This window comes from Pan troglodytes, chromosome 18 (assembly GCF_028858775.2).
Source record: "Pan troglodytes isolate AG18354 chromosome 18, NHGRI_mPanTro3-v2.0_pri, whole genome shotgun sequence".
NCBI lineage: Eukaryota > Metazoa > Chordata > Mammalia > Primates > Hominidae > Pan > Pan troglodytes.
The window spans coordinates 36,255,659-36,275,552 of NC_072416.2; the positions used below are offsets into that span (position 1 = coordinate 36,255,659).

At 49.4% G+C, this 19,894-nt stretch overlaps 1 protein-coding gene across 1 annotated transcript in view; it reads right to left on the bottom strand.

The window, feature by feature from the left end:
- The window catches only part of LOC134808713 (uncharacterized), a 28,045-nt gene extending 8,930 nt beyond the window's left edge, over positions 1–19,115 (bottom strand). The window contains exons 1-4 of the mRNA XM_063796332.1: positions 19,097–19,115; positions 15,835–15,933; positions 11,914–12,222; positions 5,634–5,761 (exon numbers count right to left, since the gene is read on the bottom strand). Coding sequence (XP_063652402.1) covers positions 5,634–5,761; positions 11,914–12,222; positions 15,835–15,933; positions 19,097–19,115 — 555 coding nt within the window. The remainder of the gene's footprint in view (positions 1–5,633; positions 5,762–11,913; positions 12,223–15,834; positions 15,934–19,096) is intronic.
- Positions 19,116–19,894: the final 779 nt, after the last annotated feature.

Below are 19,894 nucleotides of genomic sequence, written 5' to 3' on the forward strand. Positions count from 1 at the left end.
GCAGTGGCTCACGCCTGTAATGACAACACTTTGGGAGGCCAAGGCCGCAGATCACTTGAGATCAGGAGTTCAAGACCAACCTGGCCAACCTGGTGAAACTTTATCTGTACTAAAAATACAAAAGTTAGCTGGTTGTGGTGGTGGGCGTAATCCTAGCTACTCGGGAGGCTAAGGCAGGAGAATCACTTGAACACAGGAGGTGGAGGTTGTAGTGAGCCAAGATCATGCTACTGCACTCCAACATTTGTGAGAGATCAAAACTCTGTCTCAATGAATAAATAAATAAGGAGATGGTATGGAATCATTATTAATTTTGGGCCCCTCATGTTAGCTAATATGTTTAAACCTAGGTCAAGATAGAAACTGGCCCAGATTATTACCATGTTTCAGTGCATAATATTTTAAAATAATTCAACACTGACACATAATACTATGCTATTCCACTTAGATATAAAAAAATGGTAAGAGAAGTCTCATGTTCTTGTCCTGGCATGGTCACTTACACCTGTAATCCTAGCACTTTGGGAAGCCAAGTGGGGAGGATCCCTTGAGGCCAGGAGTTTGAAACCAGACTAGGCAACACAGTGAGACCTATCTCTACAGAAAATTTAAAAACTAGCTGGGCATTGTGGCAAGCACCTGTAGGCCCAGCTACTGGGGAGGCTGAGGTGGGAGAATTGCTTTTCCCAGGAGTTCCAGGCTACAGTGAGCTATGATCACATCACTGCACCCCAGCCTGCGTAATACAGTGAGACCCTGTCTCTTAAACAAACAAAAAATAATCCCAGAACTCTAATGTTCTTATATGATATAGGACTTTTAAAAATTAGCCAGGCATGGTGGCGCATGCCTGTAGTCCCGGCTACTTGGAAGGCTGAGGCACGAGAATCACTTGAGCCTGGGAGGTGGAGGTTGCAGTGAGCCGAGATCACACCACTATACTCCAGCCTGGATGATAGAGCGAAACTGTCTCAAAATAAATAAATAAATGAATGAAAGTACACCGAAAGTTTTAACTTAACAAATTTTACGCCTCACATTGATGGAGTGATAAAAACAAATAAGTAATACTAATGTACGTATAGGATATTTTACAATTTTTTTTTTAAATTAGACCCTTATATATACAAAGTAATTTAATTTTTTTTTGTTTTTTTGAGATGGAGTCTTGGTCTGTCACCAGGCTGGAGTGCAGTGGTGCGATCTCAGCTTGCTGCAACCTTTGCCTCCTGGGTTCAAGCAATTCTCCTGCCTCAGCCTCTCCAGTAGCTGGGACTACAGGCACACAGCACCACACCTGGCTAATTTTTTGTATTTTTAGTAGAGATGGGGTTTCACCATGTTGGCCAGGATTGTCTCGATCTCTTGACCTCATGATCCACCCGCCTCGGCCTCCCAATGTGCTGAGATTACAGGTGTGAACCACCACGCTCGGCTGCAAAGTGATTTAAATTTATCAACAATTTTATCTTAATGCAAAATTTTTGTCATTTGTGATATTTTCCAATAGCTTATCTGAATTCCTTAGGATCAGATTTCAAAATAAGATTTCCAAGTCAGATTCTTTGAAATTACAATCCAAAAATATTTAGATTTTAGAGAGGTAATGTGGTAAATATTCTGCCTATTATGGAATAACTCTAGTGGCAAATCATATGAATAATCACATGAACTGGGATCAATAAGACTATAAATACCCCTGGTCGGGTGCGGTGGCTCACACCTGTAATCCTAGCACTTGGTGAGGTTAAGGTGGGTGGATCACAAGGTCAGAAGATCGAGACCATCCTGGCTAACACCGTGAAACTCCGTCTCTACTAAAAATACAAAAAATTAGCTGGGCATGGTGGCAGGCACATGTAGTCCCAGCTACTCGGGAGGCTGAGGCAAGAGAATGAATGGCGTGAACCCAGGAGGTGTAGCTTGCAGTGAGCCAAGATTGAGCCACTGCACTCCAGCCTGGGTGACAGAGCGAGACTCCGTCTCAAAAAAAAAAAAAAATTAGCTGGGTGTGGGCAGGTGCCTGTCATCCCAGCTACACGGGAGGCTGAGGCAAGAGAATTACTTGAAACCAAGAATTGGAGGTTGCAGTGAGCCAAGATCATGCCATTGCACTCCAGCCTGGGCAAGAGCAAAAACTCTGTTTTAAAAAAAAAAAAAAACAAAAAAAACAAAAAACTATAAATACCCCTATATCAGCATAGATCAGATTTTCCAAAACTTAGGTTTAGGTATTCATCACTGTTGAATTTTGTAATTCCACATGAAGAATTGTAGATCTGCATATATTTTCAAATACTAATAGTTATAATTACATAGTTTATAATTTATAAGTCCAATTTTTGGTTATTTTCATTATTAATACTTTTCCAGTCATCTACCTTTTCTAAAAGAGAATACAAAATGCTTCTTTTCCTTTTTTTTTTTTGTTTTCAAGGCTAGAACCAAGATGGGGCAAAGGCCGGGGCAGATCTAGGGCACAAGCAGGGCAGGCTAGGGCAGGGCAATGGCAGGGCCAGCCATGGCAGGGCCAGCCCAGGATAGAAGAGGGCACAGGCGGGACAGGGTCAGGGCCACGGCTGGGGCAGGACAAGGACGAGGACCGGGGTCCAGGCCAGGGCAAGGGTATGGCCAGGGCAGATGTAGGGCCAGAGCCAGGGTCTGGGCAGGACCAAGGCAGGTCCATTGCAGGGCCAGGGTTCAGACCAGGGCCAGAGCAGGGCTGGGCCAGGGCCAGGGCCAGGACCTGGAAAGGGCAATGTCAGGACAAGGGCCATGGCAGGACCAGCAATGGGGCTAGGGCCAGGACAGGGACAGGGACAGGGTCAGGGCTAGGGCCAGAATAGCATGCCAGGGTAGAGCCAGGCCAAATTAGGGCCAGGACAGGGTCAGGACCAGGGCTGGGTCAGGGTATGGCCTTAAGTAGTGAAGGGCCAGGGCCAGGGTCCATGCCAGTGCCAGCACCGGTCCAAGGCAGAGGCAGGGCCATGGCCAGGTCTAGGACAAGGCTGGGGCAGGGCCAAGTTCTAGGTCAGGGTCAGCACAAGACCAGGACAGAGCCAGGGGAGGGACAAGGCCATGGTCGCGCCAGGTTAAATCAGGGACAAGACACCTGCAAATCCACTTCAGGGCCAGGGTCAGGGCAGCACCAGTTCAGGACCAGGGCCAAGACAGGGCCAGGGCCAGGGCTGTCAGGGTCATTGGCAGGGCAAGGGCCATGGCAGGACCAGGGTCAGGAGCAGGGGTCCATGGCAGGCCAAGGCCACAGATAGGACCAGGTCTGTGCTAGGGCCAGTGTGAGAGCCAAGGCAGGGTCAGGGCAGGGCCAAAGGGAGGGCAGGGCCAGGGCAGGGCCAAAGGGAGGGCAGGGCCAGGGCAGGGCCAAAGGGAGGGCAGGGCCAGGGCAGGGTGGAGCAGGCCCAGGGTAGCACAGGGTTAAGGTAGGGCATGACCAACCAGGGCAGGTCTATGGCTGGGGCTGTGGCAGGGCCAGGTCCAGGGCAGGGCCAGAGCCAGGGCAGGGCCAAGACAGTGGCAGCTCCAGGGCAGGGCCAGGGTTAGGACCACGGACATTTCCAAGGCCAGTGCCAGGGCAGGGGCAAGGGCAGGGCAGGGCCAGGTTCATCTAAGAACCAGGGACAAAGCCAGGCCCACAGCAGGGCCAGGACAGGCACCTGGCAGGGCTAGCATCTGGGACAGGGCCATGGCAGGGCCAGGGCCACAAGCAGGTCTGTGCTATGGCCAGGTCCAACACAGTGTCCAGGTAAGGCTAGGGTGAAAGCCAAGGTAGGGCCAGGGCAGGGTCAAAGCCAGGCTAGGGCCAAGGCAGGGGCAGGGCCAGCAAGGCAGGGACAGGAAAGCATAGGGCCAAGGCAGGGCAGGGCCAGGCCAGTGCCAAGACCTGGGCAGGGCCAGGGAACAGCCAGGGCAGGGCCAGGGCCAGGGCCATGGCCATGGCCTGGGCAGGACCAGGTTTGGGGCAGGAGCAAAACAAGGGCAAGGACAGTGCAGGATCTTGGCACAGCCAGGGTCCAGGACAGTGTCAGGGCAGGGCCAAGGCAGGGTCTGGGCCATGGTAAGACCAGCAACAGGGCTGGGGCTAGGCCAGTGACAGGACCAGAGTCAGAGCAAGGGCCAGAGCAGTGCAAGGCCAGGGTAGGGCCAGGCATTTCAGGGTCAGGGCTAGGGGAGAACCAGGACAAGGTCTCAAGCAGGGAAGGGCCAGGGCCAGGACAGGTCCAGGGCAGGGCCATGACAGGGTCAGGGGCTGCGTTAGGGCAAGGGCGGGGCCAGAGCAAGGTAAGGGTCAGGGCCAAGGCCGGGGTAGGGACAGGGCAACAAATATGGCAGGACCAGGGGCAATGCCAAGGCCAAGGCTGGGCCAGGGCTGAGCCAGGCCTGAGTCAGGGCAGGGCAGGGCATGGCATGGTATGACCAGTGCAGGACAGGACAAGAGCCAGTCCACAGAGAGAGCAGGGCTGATGCCAAGAAAAAGCCAGGCTACTGTCAAGGCTGAGGCAGTGTCAGAGTATATCCAGGGCAGGGCCGGGTCCAGGGCCAGAATAGAGCCAGGGCACAGCCAAGGCAGGGTAGGACAGGGAAATAGCAGCAGGGCCTAGCGAAGACTAGGGTGAGGGCTAAGGTAAGGCCAGGGCAGGGTCAAAGGCAGAGTAGGGCCAGGGCAGCATGATGACACATCCAGAGCACAGCAGGGCAGGGTGATGGCAAGACCAGGGGCAGACCACTGCCAGCTCAGGGCCAGGGAAAGGCCAGTGCAGGGCCAGGAAAGGGTCTGGGTCTGGGTCAGGGCCAGGAACAAGGCAGAGCAGGGCCAGCGCCATGGCAGAGTCAGGGCAGGTCCTTGACAGGACCAGGTTCCAGGCCAGGGCCAGGGCAGCAGCAGGGGCAGGGCCTGGATAAGGGCAGGGCCAGGGATATGGCAGGACCAGGGCTAGGGCCAGGGACAGGCCATAGTGAGGGCAGGACAAAAGCCAAGGCAGGGTCAGGGCAGGTCCAGGGAGCAGCCAGCACCAAGCGGGGCCAAGACACAACCACCACAGGGTAAGGCAGGGCAATGGCACCACTGGGCCATGACAGGGCAAGGTCAGTGCCAGGAGAGGGCAGAACAGGCAGGCCCATGGTGGGGCCAGGGCAGGGATGGGACAAAGCAGGGCCAGGACATGTCCAAGGCCAGGTCAGGGCCAGAACAGGAGCAGGACCATGACCATTGGCAGGGCCAGTGCCACGACAGGACAAGGGTTAGGACAAGGGGTAGGGCCAGAGCCAGGGCCAGAGCCAAGGTCAGGCCAGTGCAGGTTCAGGGCAGGGCCAGTGCCAGGGCAAGACCAGGGCAGGGACAGGGTATCACAGGGCCAAGACAGGGTCAGGATGGGATCAGAGCAGGACAGGGTCGAGACAGTCCAGGTAACAGTAGGGCAGGTACAGGGTAAGGCAGGCAGTACAGGGCCAGATCCATGGCAGGGGCAGGACAAAGCCAGGCCCATTGCCAATGCACCAGTCCTCCATACAAGGCTCCTACCACCTGGCCACTGCTGCAGCCCATCCATCACTGCAAGCCTGACCCCCAACCCTGGCTGCAGCCGCCTGCCCTCCTAGCGTGGCCGCTCTCCTACCGCTCCGGCGCACTGCAGTCTCCGTTGCTGCCACCCACCCGCAGCGAGGCGAGCCATGGTGTCGCAGGTTCTAGGTGTCTCCTCCTCCTCCTGGCATGGAGCAGCTGGGCAGGCAAAGCCAGAAAAGCCTAGAGGAAGATGTGAGGGGTAGAAGGGTTAGAGCCTCAACTTGTCATGCTGGCCACTGGGTGGCAGGGGCCAGTTTCAGCAAAGGCACTCACACCCACCCTCCAAAGTCCAGCCTCTACTTTTGGCCCAAGCTGGCCCGGAACTGGGGTCTGGGGTGGGTGCTGGAGATACCACAGCACCCAGCTCCCCACTCCACAGAAACCATTGGGCCCACCGGGTCTGCACTCCTCGGGGAGCAGGAGAAGCAGAAAAATTCAGACCCAGCCAACCCTCCGCACCTAGGTGCCAATTCCTGTTCCAGACGCCTCCACACACAGGGCCCTGTCCCCCATGGTGTCCCCAGGGGTGTCTGGCAGCCTCTGAGGCACAGACCCAGAGTGCACAGGCCCAGGAACCACGGTGGGTGTGGGGGCTCTGCCATGCTCAGGATTCCCACGCAAACGCTGCATGCCTGCTGCACTCCAGTATGACCAAGAGTGGGTCGCCCTCTGGAGTGTGGAGTCAGGGAGAGGAGAACCACTCCTTCCTTGGATGCCAACTCTGCTGACCACTGCCAGCAGTGCAGCCCCTGATAGCACCGAACTCGCCCCCGCTACACGGCTAGTCCTGCCCTCAATAGCGCCCCCCACCTCCGTCCCCCAATGCCACCAGTAGCGTATACCTGATAGTGCCCTAACGTGTCCTCCTCCATGGGCATTGCAGCCCCAGAAAGTGCCCATAACCCACCCTCCCTGCCATGGGAAGTGCAGCCCTGTACAGTGCTACCAACCAGTACCCCTAATGCAGGCAATGACACCCTGCATAGCGCCCCCAACCCACCCCACACTGTGAAAGGTGCAGCCCTGGATAGCCCCTGTCCTACCACTCTGGTCGTGCTGCACACTCTGTCACCGCCACCACCAACCACAGTGAGGCACGCCAGCGGGCCGCAGGCTCTAGCACCCAGCAGCCAGGCACGGAGCAGCTCTCACTGATGGCCAGCTCCTACCACTCTGACCATGCTGCTGTCTCCCTGGCCATCTTCTTTGACTACAAAGGAATAAAACTAGGTATCAGTAAGAAGAGTAATTTTGGAAACAATACAATCACATGGAAGTTAAACACTACCCTCCTGAATAAATGACTAGCGGGTCAATGAAGATACTAAGACAGAAATTCAAAAATTTCATGAAACAAAGGGTAATGAAAACACAGTATACCAAAACTTGTTATGCAGAAAACAGTACAAAGGCAGAGATTTACAGCTATAAGTGCCTACCATCCAAACAAAAGAAAAACTTCAAATAAACAATACATCTTAAAGAACTAGTAAAGTAAGAACAAACTAAACCAAAATTAAGAAAATAACTAAGATCATAGCAGAAATAAAATTGAAATAAAAAACACACAAGATTAAATGGAAAGCTGGTTTTCTGGAAAGCTAAACAAAATTGACAAACTTTTAACCAGGATAACTAAGAAAAAAGAGACAAGATTCAAATAAATAAAATCAACAGATTTAAAAAAAGGAGACATTACAACTAATAACTTCAGAAATTCAAAGGATCATAACTGGCTATTACATGCCAATAAATTGGAAAGCCTAGTAGAAATTGGCAAATTCCTAGATGCATAAAACCTACTTAGGTTGAATAATGAAAATATCCAAGACCAGAACAGATTGGTAACAAGTAATGAGATTGAAGCCATCAGAAAAAGTCTCCCAGTAAAGAAAAGCCCAGGAACTGATGTCTTCACTGCTGATGGCTTCACACCAAACAATTTAATGACCTAGTACAAATCCTACTCAAACTATTTTGAAAAACAGGAGGGAATACTTCCAAACTTATTCTATGAGACCATTATTACTGTGATACCAAAATCAGACAAAGGCATCAAAGAAGGAAACTACAGGCCAGTATCTCTAATATTGATGCAAAAATCCTCAATGAAATACCAGTGAATCAAATTCAGTAATACATTAAAAAGATAATTCATCATGATCAAGTGGGATGTATCCCTGGGATGCAAGGGTCACTCAACATACAATGTGATACATCATATCAACTAAATAAATGACAAAAAGAGTATGATCATGTCAACTGAAACTGAAAAAGCATTTGATGAAATTCAACATCCCTTCATGCTATTAATCCTCAAAGAAACGGGTACAGAAGAAACATACCACAACATAATAAAAACTACAGGAAAGACACCCACAGCTAGAATCATATGGAGGGAGGTCCAGGCTGCAGTGATCTGTGATCCCACCACTGCACTCCAGCCTGGGCAACAGAGTGAAACCCTGTCTTAATAAAATATGTAAAAAGAGGTATGAGCCCCTTTTATAGGTGCAGTGACTGACATCTGTAATGCTAACACTTTCTGGGAGGCTGAGGTGAGAGGATCTCTTGAGGCCAGGAGTTCAATATCAGCCTGGGCAACATAGCGAGACCCTTTATCTACAAAAAATTTTTAAATATTTGCCAGGTGTGGTTGCATGTGCCTGTATTCTTAAAGAATTATCATATGACCCAGATAGTCTATTCCTTAGGGATATACCCAAGGGAAATGAAAATATACATCCACACTAAAATTTGTTCACAAATGTTCCTAGCAGCATTGTTAATAATAGCCAAAAATTGGAAAAAAAACTCAAGTGCCTATCAACAGAGGAACTGATAAAATATGGTATATCCATTCAAAAGATTACTCAGCATTAGAAAAGAGTGAAGTGCTGATATACGCTACAGCATGGATAAACCTTGAAAACACTGTGCCAAGTGAAATAAGTCAATCACAAAAGACCATATGTAGTAAGATTTCATTCTGTGAAATCTCCAGAAGAGCTAAACTCAGAGACAGAAAGTAGGCTAGTTATTGCCAGGGACGAGGGGAAAAGGGAATAAGGATGACTGCTAATGGGTATGGGATTTCTTGTGGACTGATGAAAAGGTCTGAAAGTATCTAGACACCTGTCTTGTTTGTGTGATTCTGTGAACATATTATAAACCATAAAATTCTGCACTCAAGGGGTTGATTTCATGGTAGGTGAATTTATCTCATTTATCTTTATCTCCATAAAGCTTTCTAAAGAAACTTTAAAAAGACATCTGTATAACCTACAAAAATAACACACTGAGAGACTAAAATGCCTAATTTTTCCATTTTTCTTCTTCAGCGCAATCTCAAGTCCAAAAGTCTTTCCTTCCTATATATGCATATTTTGTCCAGTGAAACAAGAAGCTCTATTAATTTTTTAATTAGAAATAAAAAAAAGGCATGTGTGCTGGCTCACAGCTGTGCTTCCAGCTACTCAGAAGGCTGAGGCAGAAGGATCACTTGAGGCCAAAACTGGGAGTTCAAGACCAGCTGAGGCAACATAGCTAGATCCTGTCTTTAAAAATATTTTTCAGGCCAGGCACGGTGGCTCACGCCTGTAATCCCAGCACTTTGGGAGGCCAAGGAGGGCAGATCATTTGAGATCAGGAGTTCAAAACCAGCCTGGACAACATGGTGAAACCCTATCTCTACTAAAAATATAAAAATTAGCCAGATGTGGTGGTGGGCACCTGTAGTCCCAGCTACTTGGGAGGCTAAGGCAGGAGAATTGCTTGAGCCAGGAAGGTGGAGGCTGCAGTGAGGCCAAGATCATGCCAATGCACTCCAGCCTGGGTGACAGAGCAAGACTCTGTCTCAGGAAAAAAAAAAAAAAAAAAAAAAATATATATATATATATATATATATATATATATACACAAACACATATACATATATATGTATATATATTTTTTTTAAGTTAAAACCCTACTGAAATGAAATAAAATGAAATTCGACTTAATTAACAAATAGTTCCTGAAATATTAATTTTCAAACAATTCTATTTTAGCTTTGACTCTGAACAAACGTCAATTTCAAAATATCACAAAGATTGGCTGGGGGCAGTGGCTCATGCCTGTAATTCCAGCACTTTGGGAAGACAAGGCAGGTGGATCACTAGAGGCCAGGAGTTCCAGAGCAGCCTGGCCAACATAGGGAAACCCAGTCTCTACTAAAAAAATACAACAAAAATTAGCCGGGTCTAGTAACCCCAGCTACTCAGGAGGCTGAGGCATTAGAATCGCTGGAATCTGAGAGGTGGAGGTTGCAGTGAGTGGAGATCATGCCACAGCACTCCAACCTGGGCGACAGACTGAGAGTCTGTCTCAAAAAAATAAAAATAAGGCCAGGTGCCGTGGTTCACGCCTGTAATCCCAGCACTTTGGGAGGCCAAGGTGGGCAGATCACTTGAGGTCAAGGAGTTTGGGACCAGCCTGGGCAACATAGTGAAACCTCCTCTCTACTGAAAATACATAAATTAGCTGGGCGTGGTGGCACACACTTGTAATGCCAGCTACACCAGAGGCTGAGGCAGGGGAATCGTTTGAATTCGGGAGGTGGAGGTTGTAGTGACCTGAGATTGTGCTACTGCACTCCAGCCTGGACGACAGAGTGAGACTCCATCTCAAAAAAAAAAAGAAAACAAAAGAAAAATTTAAATTTAAAATTTAAAAAGTCACAAAGACTACAAATACTCAGGTTTAAGCAAATTCCCACCTTTCTTGAATTAACAGTTTTGCTTTGTCAAAAATGTAGATATTTACCTGCCTCAACGGAATGAAATCCTAAAAGCCTAGTGTTCTCAAATGATGAAGACAAAGAAACATGCATATTTTAATTTAGAATTTTGATTCAGAATTAATTTTAACCTAGCTGGAGTATACATAATCATTTACGTATTTATTTACTTATTTCAGAGACTGGGTTTCGCTGTGTTATCCAGGATGGAATGCAGTGGCACAACCTTGGCTCACTGCAACTTGTACTTCCTGAGCTCAAGCGATCCTCCCACCTCAGCCTCCAGAGTAGCTGGGACTGCAAGTGCACGTTACCACACCCAGCTAATTTTTGCGGAGACGAGCCTCGCTATGTTTCCCACACTGGTCTCTAACTCCTTGGCTCACTACAGCCTCAAGCCCCTGGGCTCAAGCAATCTGCCTCCCAAAGTGCTGAGATTACAGGAGTCGGCCACCACAACCGGCCTAGTCGATAGTGTATACTAAGCAACATATACCCTGCTTTTGCCTAGAACATACTGAAAACATGGCATTAAAACAATCACAAAAGTTGGGAGCTGAGAAAAATCATATACTGTAAAACAAATCTGACAGATATTAATCTCAGGAAGCTCCTGAAAATGTCTCAAGAACTCCTGTGCTGCACTCTCCCTAATAATTTAGACTTTCTACAGATATTTTCTGATCATCTACCGTGTGCCACGCACCATGCCAGGTACCAAGATGCCATGGTGAGGTATACACAAAACCGGCTCCTGCTTGCGGGAAGCCTACTCTCTAAAACAGTGCTTGCCAAGCTCGACTGATCACAACTTGGGAGCTTGTTTAAGTACCAAATCGGCTTCCCTGCTTAGGTGAGCCACAATCCGTGGCATTTTTATCAGGTGCTCCCAATGATTCCTACGCTCTAACGGGTTTGGGAGGAAAGGGTGGGGGTAAGCTCGAGAGCCCAGACCCATCCCGTCCAGCGGGAGCCCCACCTCTAAAGTCCATGTCGCTCAGCATCCTTCCCCCTGACTAGTGGCCCAAACACAGCACGAAGCTGAGGTGGGTGGAACGCTTTCTAAAACAGCACTCTGTGATGAGCCACCGACAGACTTGCTCGCCTCCCGGAACGAAGAGCTCACTCCTCACAAACCCCACCAGGGAAAGGTAGCACCAGAGCCTCCCGGGCTGCGCGGACACCTGTCTCCCCGCGGGTGCCGCCTACTGCTCCGGTGGACTCAGGGCCCCAGGTTCCGCCCCACGGGGACTGGGGAGAGTGGGGGAGGCGCCGCGAGCATTAGGCGCCGACTGTATACCGACACCCCGTCTCCGGTGTGCGCAGGCCAACACCCATACACACCCTCACACACCCACACAAAGTCTCGCGGAAACTGAGGCAGGCAGGCGTTGGACCAGGTCCCGCCGCCTGACGGCTCGCAGCTGGGATGGAACCCGGACTGCGAGACGCCTTCCGCCTCACAGGCGCTCCTCAGCCGCTGAGGCCCGGCCTGGCTCCCACCGCCGGAGTTTCACAAAGAAAGTCTCCGGGGCCGAGCCCCTCACGCACTCACCGGCACCGACGCCAGCGGCGACTCGGGCTCCCGCCGCCTTCAGCTCCTTGCGGTGGTTGGCCCTTGGGTGGGCTCCGGCGCCAGCGGCGGCGACTGCTCCATATCCACGGGGTCCGGGCCGCGTCCGCCTCGATCTAATAATGGTCCCGCCAGCTAGGCGCGCGCGCCAGTTCCGCGCGCCATGTTCCCGCCGTGCTGCGCGCCGCCCAGGCGACCCTCGCTGCCCGCTAACCGCGCGCGCGCCCCCGCGGGCCCACACATGAACCGCGCACACGCGCGTTCGCCGCGCCCCCTCCCCGTGCGCCCCGCCTCGCGCCCCGCCTCACGCCCTCTAGAGCTGGCGGCTGTTCCCAGTGTCTCGCCCACCCCGGCCGGGCCCGTCGGACTCGGCGGGTGAGTGCGTGGTTCCCGGCTCTGCACCGCCGCCTGCCTCTCTGCAGACCACCCTGGACCGGACCCCTCAGCCACTTCCCCACACTGCCCCTTTCGCTTCCCCCACCACGCGGGGCCTAGGAAGAGGGTCTGGGCCAAGAGGAACTTCCCCGCAAGAAGTAGGGAGCTAAGGACGCTACTAAGGGGGCGGGATCGCCACCGTGGAGGTGTGCGAGCACATGCCTGCCTCAGGGAGACAGCCAGAGTCAACGGAGAAGCTGAGTTCAAGTCCCACATCTCCACTAACCCTTGCGTGTTAGGGTCAGGGCTTCTGGACTTGTTTCTCCTAAATCTTTTTTTTTTTTTTTTTTTTTTTGAGACAGTCTCGCTCTGTCACCGAGGCTGGAGTGCTGTGGCGCGATCTCGGCTCACTGCAAGCTCCGCCTCCCGGGTTCACGCCATTCTCCTGCCTCAGTCTCCCGAGCAGCTGAGACTACAGGCGCCCGCCACCACGCCTGCTAATTTTTGTATTTTTAGTAGAGGTGGGGTTTCACCGTGTTAGCCAGGATAGTCTCCATCTCCTGACCTCGTGATCCTCCCACCTCGGCCTCCCAAAGTGCTGAGATTACAGGCGTGAGCCAGCGCGCTCAGCCTGTTTCTCCTAAATCTAAAGACTCAATACAATAATCAAGAGAACGCCTCAGCACCGCGCCTAGCGCTTAGTAGGTAGTGATCAAGAGAGAAGACCTCTTAAGTGGTTTTAATGGTTAAGGACCACAGGTTCTCAAGAAAGGGAAATCTCAATTCAATCCCACCTCCATCTCTTGGAAACTGAGAAACCTGGAACAAGTCACTCAGAGGAGCCAAAGATCCTTGATTTCTACATGTGCAAAAGGGGAGTGTGGCAGTAGCACTGCAGAGGGTGGACTGAGCTTTCAGGGTGATGATGACTGTATGATCATGCCTCTCTTAATCATGGGATGGTTCTGAGAAATGCCTCCTTAGGTGACTGCAGCATTGTGCAAACAGCAAAGTGCATTTACCCAAACCTTGTATAGCCTACTACACACCTAGGCTGTATGGCGCAGCCTATTGCTTCTAGGCTACACACCCTTACAGCCTGATACTTTACTGAATATACCATAAGCAGTTGTAACACAATGTAAGTACTTGTGTACCTGAACATAGAGAAGATACAGTAAGAATGGAGTATAAGAGATTTTAAAATGGTATTCCTGTATAGGGCACTTACCATGAAATGAGCTTGCAGGACTGGAAGATGCTGTGGATGAGTCAGTGAGTGTGAAGGCATAGGACCTTACTGTACACTACTGTAGACTTTATAAACACCACATGCTTAGGCTACACCAAAATTTTTTAAAGCTTTTCTTCAATAAATTAACCTTAGCTTACTGAAATGTATCTTAAAAAATTTTGCCGGTCATGGTGTCTCACACCTGCAATCCCAGCACTTTGGGAGGCCAAGGCAGGAAGATCATTTGAGGTCGGGAATTCAAGACCATCCTGGCCAACGTGTTGAAACACTCATGTCTACTAAAAATACAAAACTTAGCCAGGCATGGTGGTGTGCACCTGTAATCCCAGCTACTCAGGAGACTGACGCAGGAGAATCACTTGAACCCAGGAGGTGGAGGTTGCAGTGAGCCGAGATCGTGCCACTGCAATCCATCCCGGGCAGTTACACGCATGGAGATGTCATCTCCTGTGATAACAATGCCTTCTTCTTCCAGAATACTTCCTGAAGGACCTGCCTGAGGCTGTTTTATAGTTAACTATTTTTTAATGTAAGTAGAAGACATACATTCTAAAATTATGAAAAACACTAAATACACCAGGGCTGGGCACAGTGTCTCATGCGGGTAATCCCAGCACTTCAGGAGGCTAAGGCGGGCAGATCATTTGAGGTCAGTAGTTTGAGACCAGCCTGGGCAGTGTGGTGAAACCCCATCTCTGCTAAAACTACAAAGATTAGTTGGCCGTGGTCGTGGGTGCCTGTATTCTCTGCTACTCAGGAGGCTGAGGCAGAAGAATCGCCTCAACCTGTGAGGCAGAAGTTGCAGTGAGCCAAGATCGTGCCACTGCACTCCAGCCTGTGCGACAGAGCAAGACTGTGTCTCAAAAAAATAAAATAAACCAGTAACACAGTTGTTCATTATCAAGTATTATATATTGTATGTAATTGTACATGCTATGCTTTTATAGAACTGGCAGCACAGATTTGTTTACACCAGCATCACCAGAAACACAGAAATGCATTACCCTAACATTACAATGGCTATGTCACTAAGCAATAGGAATTTTTCAGCTCCATAATCGTCTTATGGTACCACTGACTTACATGTGGTTTGTCATTGACTAAAATGTCATTATACAACACATGACTGCATATCCCAGGGCCCAATGCCTGGCACACAAAAAGCTGAGTTTCACTGGTGTAATTCCCACCCTATCCATCCAAGAATCCTAAAAGTTTAATGAAAGGGGCTCTGCTCCGAAAACCCTGTGGTATAAGTAGCTGGGAGGAGTTCGCCCAACTTGGGGCTGCAAGGACTCTTTCTTCCCACCTCTTTGCTTTCCTTTCTCTCCCCCAGACTTCTCTGAAAACCCTAAAGTTGGCAGAAAAATGGAGAATGTTTTCCCTACTAACAAAAAGAATCTTCAAGAGTCTCTTGGGATTTGTAAATGGTTGCATTTACTAGTCTGGTTTTTTTTGTTTTGTTGTTTTTGTTTTTGTTTTTGTTTTTTTTTTGAGATGGAGTCTTGCTGTCACCTAGGCTGGAGTGCAGTGGCACGATCTCAGCTCACTGCAACCTCCGCCTCCCAGATGCAAGCAATTCTCTTGCCTCAGCCTCCTGAGTAGCTGGGATTAAAGTCACGCACCACCACGCCTGGCTAATTTTTTTGTATTTTTAGTAGAGACAGGATTTCACCATGTTGGTCAGGCTGATCTCAAACTCCTGACCTCGTGATCCAGCTGCCTTGGCCTCCCAAAGTACTGGGATTACAGGCATAAGCCACTGCACCCAGCCTTCTAGTTTGGTATTTTTCTTATTCAAGTAACAAGGAAAAAAAAAAATAACTCCACCAAGTGTAAAACAGAAAAAAGGAACAAAACTGATAGCATGACTGAAAAGGCCTGGGGTGGTACCTCACCTCAGGCATAGCTGGATACAGGCACTTATACAAGATAAGTCTCTCTAATCTCTCAGTGCTTGCTTCCCTTTGGTTACTTCATTCTCAAGCAATTCTTTCCACATAGTGGCCTGAGCAGCTCCTAACTCACATCTGCGCAAGAAAGCAGAGGCTGTTCCCCAATAGTTCCAGCCAAAGTCCCAGGACTGACTTTCACTGGACCCGTTTGGGCCACATGCCCCTGCCTGAGCCAATCACCACATCCAGCCTGGCCAGACCTGGCTTTCATGAAGCCCCTTCAGGAAGCGGTTTGGGTCATCCCCTCCAGAAGGACATGGGGAAAACCAGAAAGTGGGAGGAGGGATGCTTCCTTCTGAAAAATAGGGATGCAATTACCACAAGAGGTATCAGGTACAGGGCTGGCACAAACAAGAGCTATCCATGGCACCATCATGTAGGCATGCAGCAGGTCCACCATGAAGCAACCTGGCTGCTCTGCAAAACGGAGTCACAGTTAATTCAGCCAATGAGAAATATCCCTCTACTTGGGTTCCCACCATTCACCCCAGGCCTGGCACGTCCCAAATTTCCTTGGTCAAAGGCAAGAAAATTACCCGCCTTTTATGCTGCACAAAAAGCTGAAAAGATTATCTTACTTCTCTGGCTCAAGAACTTTCTATGACTCCCTCTGGCTACTTATGTGGCTCCCCCACCCTAAATGATAGAAGCCAACATTCATGAATCCCTTACCACATGCCAGGTACCTAATGGACCTGCCTCCTCCAAACAGCATAGAAGAGGTTGGTACTCTTACTGCACCCATTTTATAAATATGGAAACAAAGGCTCAGCAATTTGAGGTAATTTACCCAGAGCCAAAGTTAGGAAGTGCAGAGTTCAGATTAGCACAATAGTGTTCCCGCCATTGCCATCCCAGCTCCATTTGTTCATGTTTCAAAGTCTTACACCCACCTTTAGCTAGGGGCCAGTGGGAACAGCTCCATGGCAGAAGAAGCCTCTAGGAACCCCTTCAGCTTCTGCAGTGGTGGGGCTGGGGAGTAGGTGCAAAAGATACTTAGCTTTACCATCCTCTCCCATGACTTTTTTTTTTTGTTTTTTGAGATAGATTCTCACTCTGTCACCGAGGCTAGAGTGCAGTGGTGCGATCTCAGCACACTGCAACCTCTGCCTCCTGGGTTCAAGCAATTCTCATGCCACAGCCTCTGGAGTAGCTGGGATTACAGGTGCCCACCACCACACCTGGCTAATTTTTGTATTTTTAGTAGAGATGTGGTTTCACTATGTTGGCCAGGCTAGTCTCAAACTCTGGACCTCAAGTGATCCACCTACCTCAGCCTCCCAAAGTGCTGGGATTGCTAAGCCACCATGCCTGGCCCCATCTCCCATAACTTAATGAGATAGGGAAAAGAATTCCTCCAAGACAAAATTAAAGTGAGGTTAGGAAAGGAAATAGGTGTTTGTTAGCCTTAAATCAGCAGCTGATTTCTCCCATTGGTGAGTCAATTAGTTTTCTATGGCTGCTGTAACAAATTACCACGAACTGATTGGCTTACAACACCACAGACTTAATATCTTATTGTTCTATAGTTCAGAAGCCTCAAATCAGTTTCACTTGGCTAAAGTCAAGTTGTAAAGTACTGATTTCTTCAGGAGGTTCTGAAGGGAAAACCCATTTTCTTGCCTTTTTCTGCTTTTAGTGGTTACCTATATTCCCTGGATTGTGGCCCTTTCCTCCATTTTTAAAGCATATCACTCCAATCTTTGCACAGTGCTATGGTTTGAATGTGTTCCCCAAAGTTCATGTGTTGGAAATTTAATCCCCAATGCAACAGTGTTGAGAGGTGGGACTTTTAAGAGGAGATTAGGTCATGAAAGATCTGCCCTCATTAATAGCGTAATGATGTTATCTCAGCAGAGGGTTAATTATCATGGGGATGGGTTCCTAATAAAAGGATTGAGTTCAGCCCCCTCTCTCTCTTGATGTGATACCTTCCATCATGGGATGACACAGCAAGAAGACCCTCACCAGAAGCAGGCCCTTTGATCTTGACCTTCCCAGCCTCCAGAACTGTAAGAAATAAACTTGTTCTTTATAAATTACCCAGCCTCAGATATTGCATAGCAATACAAAAAAGACTAAGACACTCAGTCACCATCGCATTGGAATCTCCCCTGACTGCTGAGTCCCTCTTAAAAGAGCACTGTAGGCTGGATGTGGTGGCTCACGCCTGTAATCCCAGCACTTTGGGAGGCCAAGGTGGGCAGATCACGAGGTCAGGAGTTCGAGATTAGCCTGGCCAACATGGTGAAACCCCATCTCTACTGGAAAAACAAAAATTAGCTGGACATGTTGGCGAGCACCTGTAATCCAGCTACTTGGGAGGCTGAGGCAAGAGAATCGCTTGAATCTTCGGAGGTGGAGTTGCAGTGAGGCGAGATTGTGCCATTGCACTCCAGCCTGGGCACCAAGAGCAAAAAATACCGTCTCAAAAAAAAAAAAAAAAAAAAAAAGCACTGTGATGGGACACTGGGCCCACAGGCAACATAGGATAAGTTCCCATCTCAAGATGCTTAATCACATCTGCAAAGTCCCTTTTGTCATGGAAAGGAACATAGTCACAGATTCTGGGGATTAAGTTGAGGACACTTTGGAGGGGCCATTATTCAGCCTACCATGGAAGATATCATGAGAGGGAGTTAATACAAAATGCTCTGGAAACAGAGAAGGGCGGCCAGGCATGGTAGCTCATGCCTCTAATCCCAGTACTTTGGGAGGGAGGCGGGCAGATTGCCTGAGGTCAGGGGTTCAAGAACAGCCTGACCAACATGGTGAAATCCCATCTCTACTAAAAATACAAAAATCAGTTGGGCCTGGTGGCAGGTGCCTGTAATCCCAGCTACTCGAGAGGCTGAGTCAGGAGAATCGCTTGAACCCAGGAGGTGGAGGTTGCAGTGAGCTGAGATTGCACCATTGCAGTCCAGCCTGCGTGACAAGCATGAGACTTCATCTCAATCAAAAAAGAAAAAAAAAGAAAAGAAACAGGTTCCGTTGGCCAAAAGGGGGTCTGCTAAGTCGGGTGGGGGACTTAGGATTTTATTTTTAGTTCTCAAGGGAGATAAAATAATTTAATCCATTGGCCCCTGTGACTGTGGGACTAACATGGCTATGATCTGTCGGACAGACTTCAGGCTGGCACCCAGGCAAAATTCTATGCTGTAGTAAATGCATCATGCACATTTGTAACAACACGTACATAACAATGTCACAAAATACTTTCATGGTGACACCTAGATTAGTGTTTTATTGAATAGCTGATGATATAAACTGGCTCATTTGGTGCCAAGACTGACCATCACCACCATACCAAGGTCATCACTGATCAGAGGCCTAACCCAAGGAGGGGGTCATGTGCAGGCCCAGCGGTGGGGAGGAAAGATGCCGCAGAGGAGACGGATGCCCACAGAGGCCCCTGAGCGGATACCATGCTCACTAAGTGGTAAGTATAGACTCAACGTAGGCTGTAAGCTCTCCCCCTGTGCAAATGGGACCCCATCCACTTGAGAGTCAAGGGTCTGTTTGGGTGGCAGGGATAGCCACTTCTGAAGGTAGAAAGGAAAATAAGCCACCAAATTGGTACCTTTCTGTGAAATGGACATCGTGCTCAGAATCTCCATTTTCCCCACAACCTGGAGGAATAAGTACTGTCATCTGCATTTTATAGCTGAGGAATCTGACTGAACGAAATTGAATTACTCGCCTAAGCAATTAGCAATTAACCAAGTCTTTCTGACTCAGAAACCCAGCTGTTGCCTGTTCATATCCAGCCCCTGTATTGGTGTCAAGATCTGGCCTGTTCTCAATGCAGCAAGATCCAGGCAGATCACACTGGACTCCCAGCACTGAATCTGGCTCAAGGGGACATCAAATTTGACTGGGTCATGGGGCTCAGGAGCATCACTCTCAAAAATAGCAGTACAGGAAGAGGCGATGGCCCTAAACAGCATTTGCAGGCAGATCCCATGTTAATCGTAAGGGTCAGGACTCTCTCACTTTTCTGTCTCTCTCTCTGTCTCTTCTCTAGGGCTGACCCCACATTGGACACCACTGCTTCCATGTCCATCACACACCACAGCTGCCTTTTCTTCTGCCTGCTTATGGGAAAGTCCCCTCCTCTCCTCCGTTTTCTTCTCTTCCTGCCCTATCACACCGTGCACTTCTCCCTTTCTGTAAAGAACCACCATCAACTTTAGGAGGAGGGAAAGGGGTGGCTCTGGCAGGAAAAGCCAGAATCTCCTCTAGCCAACAGAGAGAGAGGAATGGCTGCATGTTTTCTCCCCCAATCCAAGGCACTGGGTCTTGGCTGAGTTGCAGGTTCCAAGCTGCTCTCCTGCTGTGTCGGTGAGTTCTGGTCAACCTGCAACCTCCCGATGTGGCC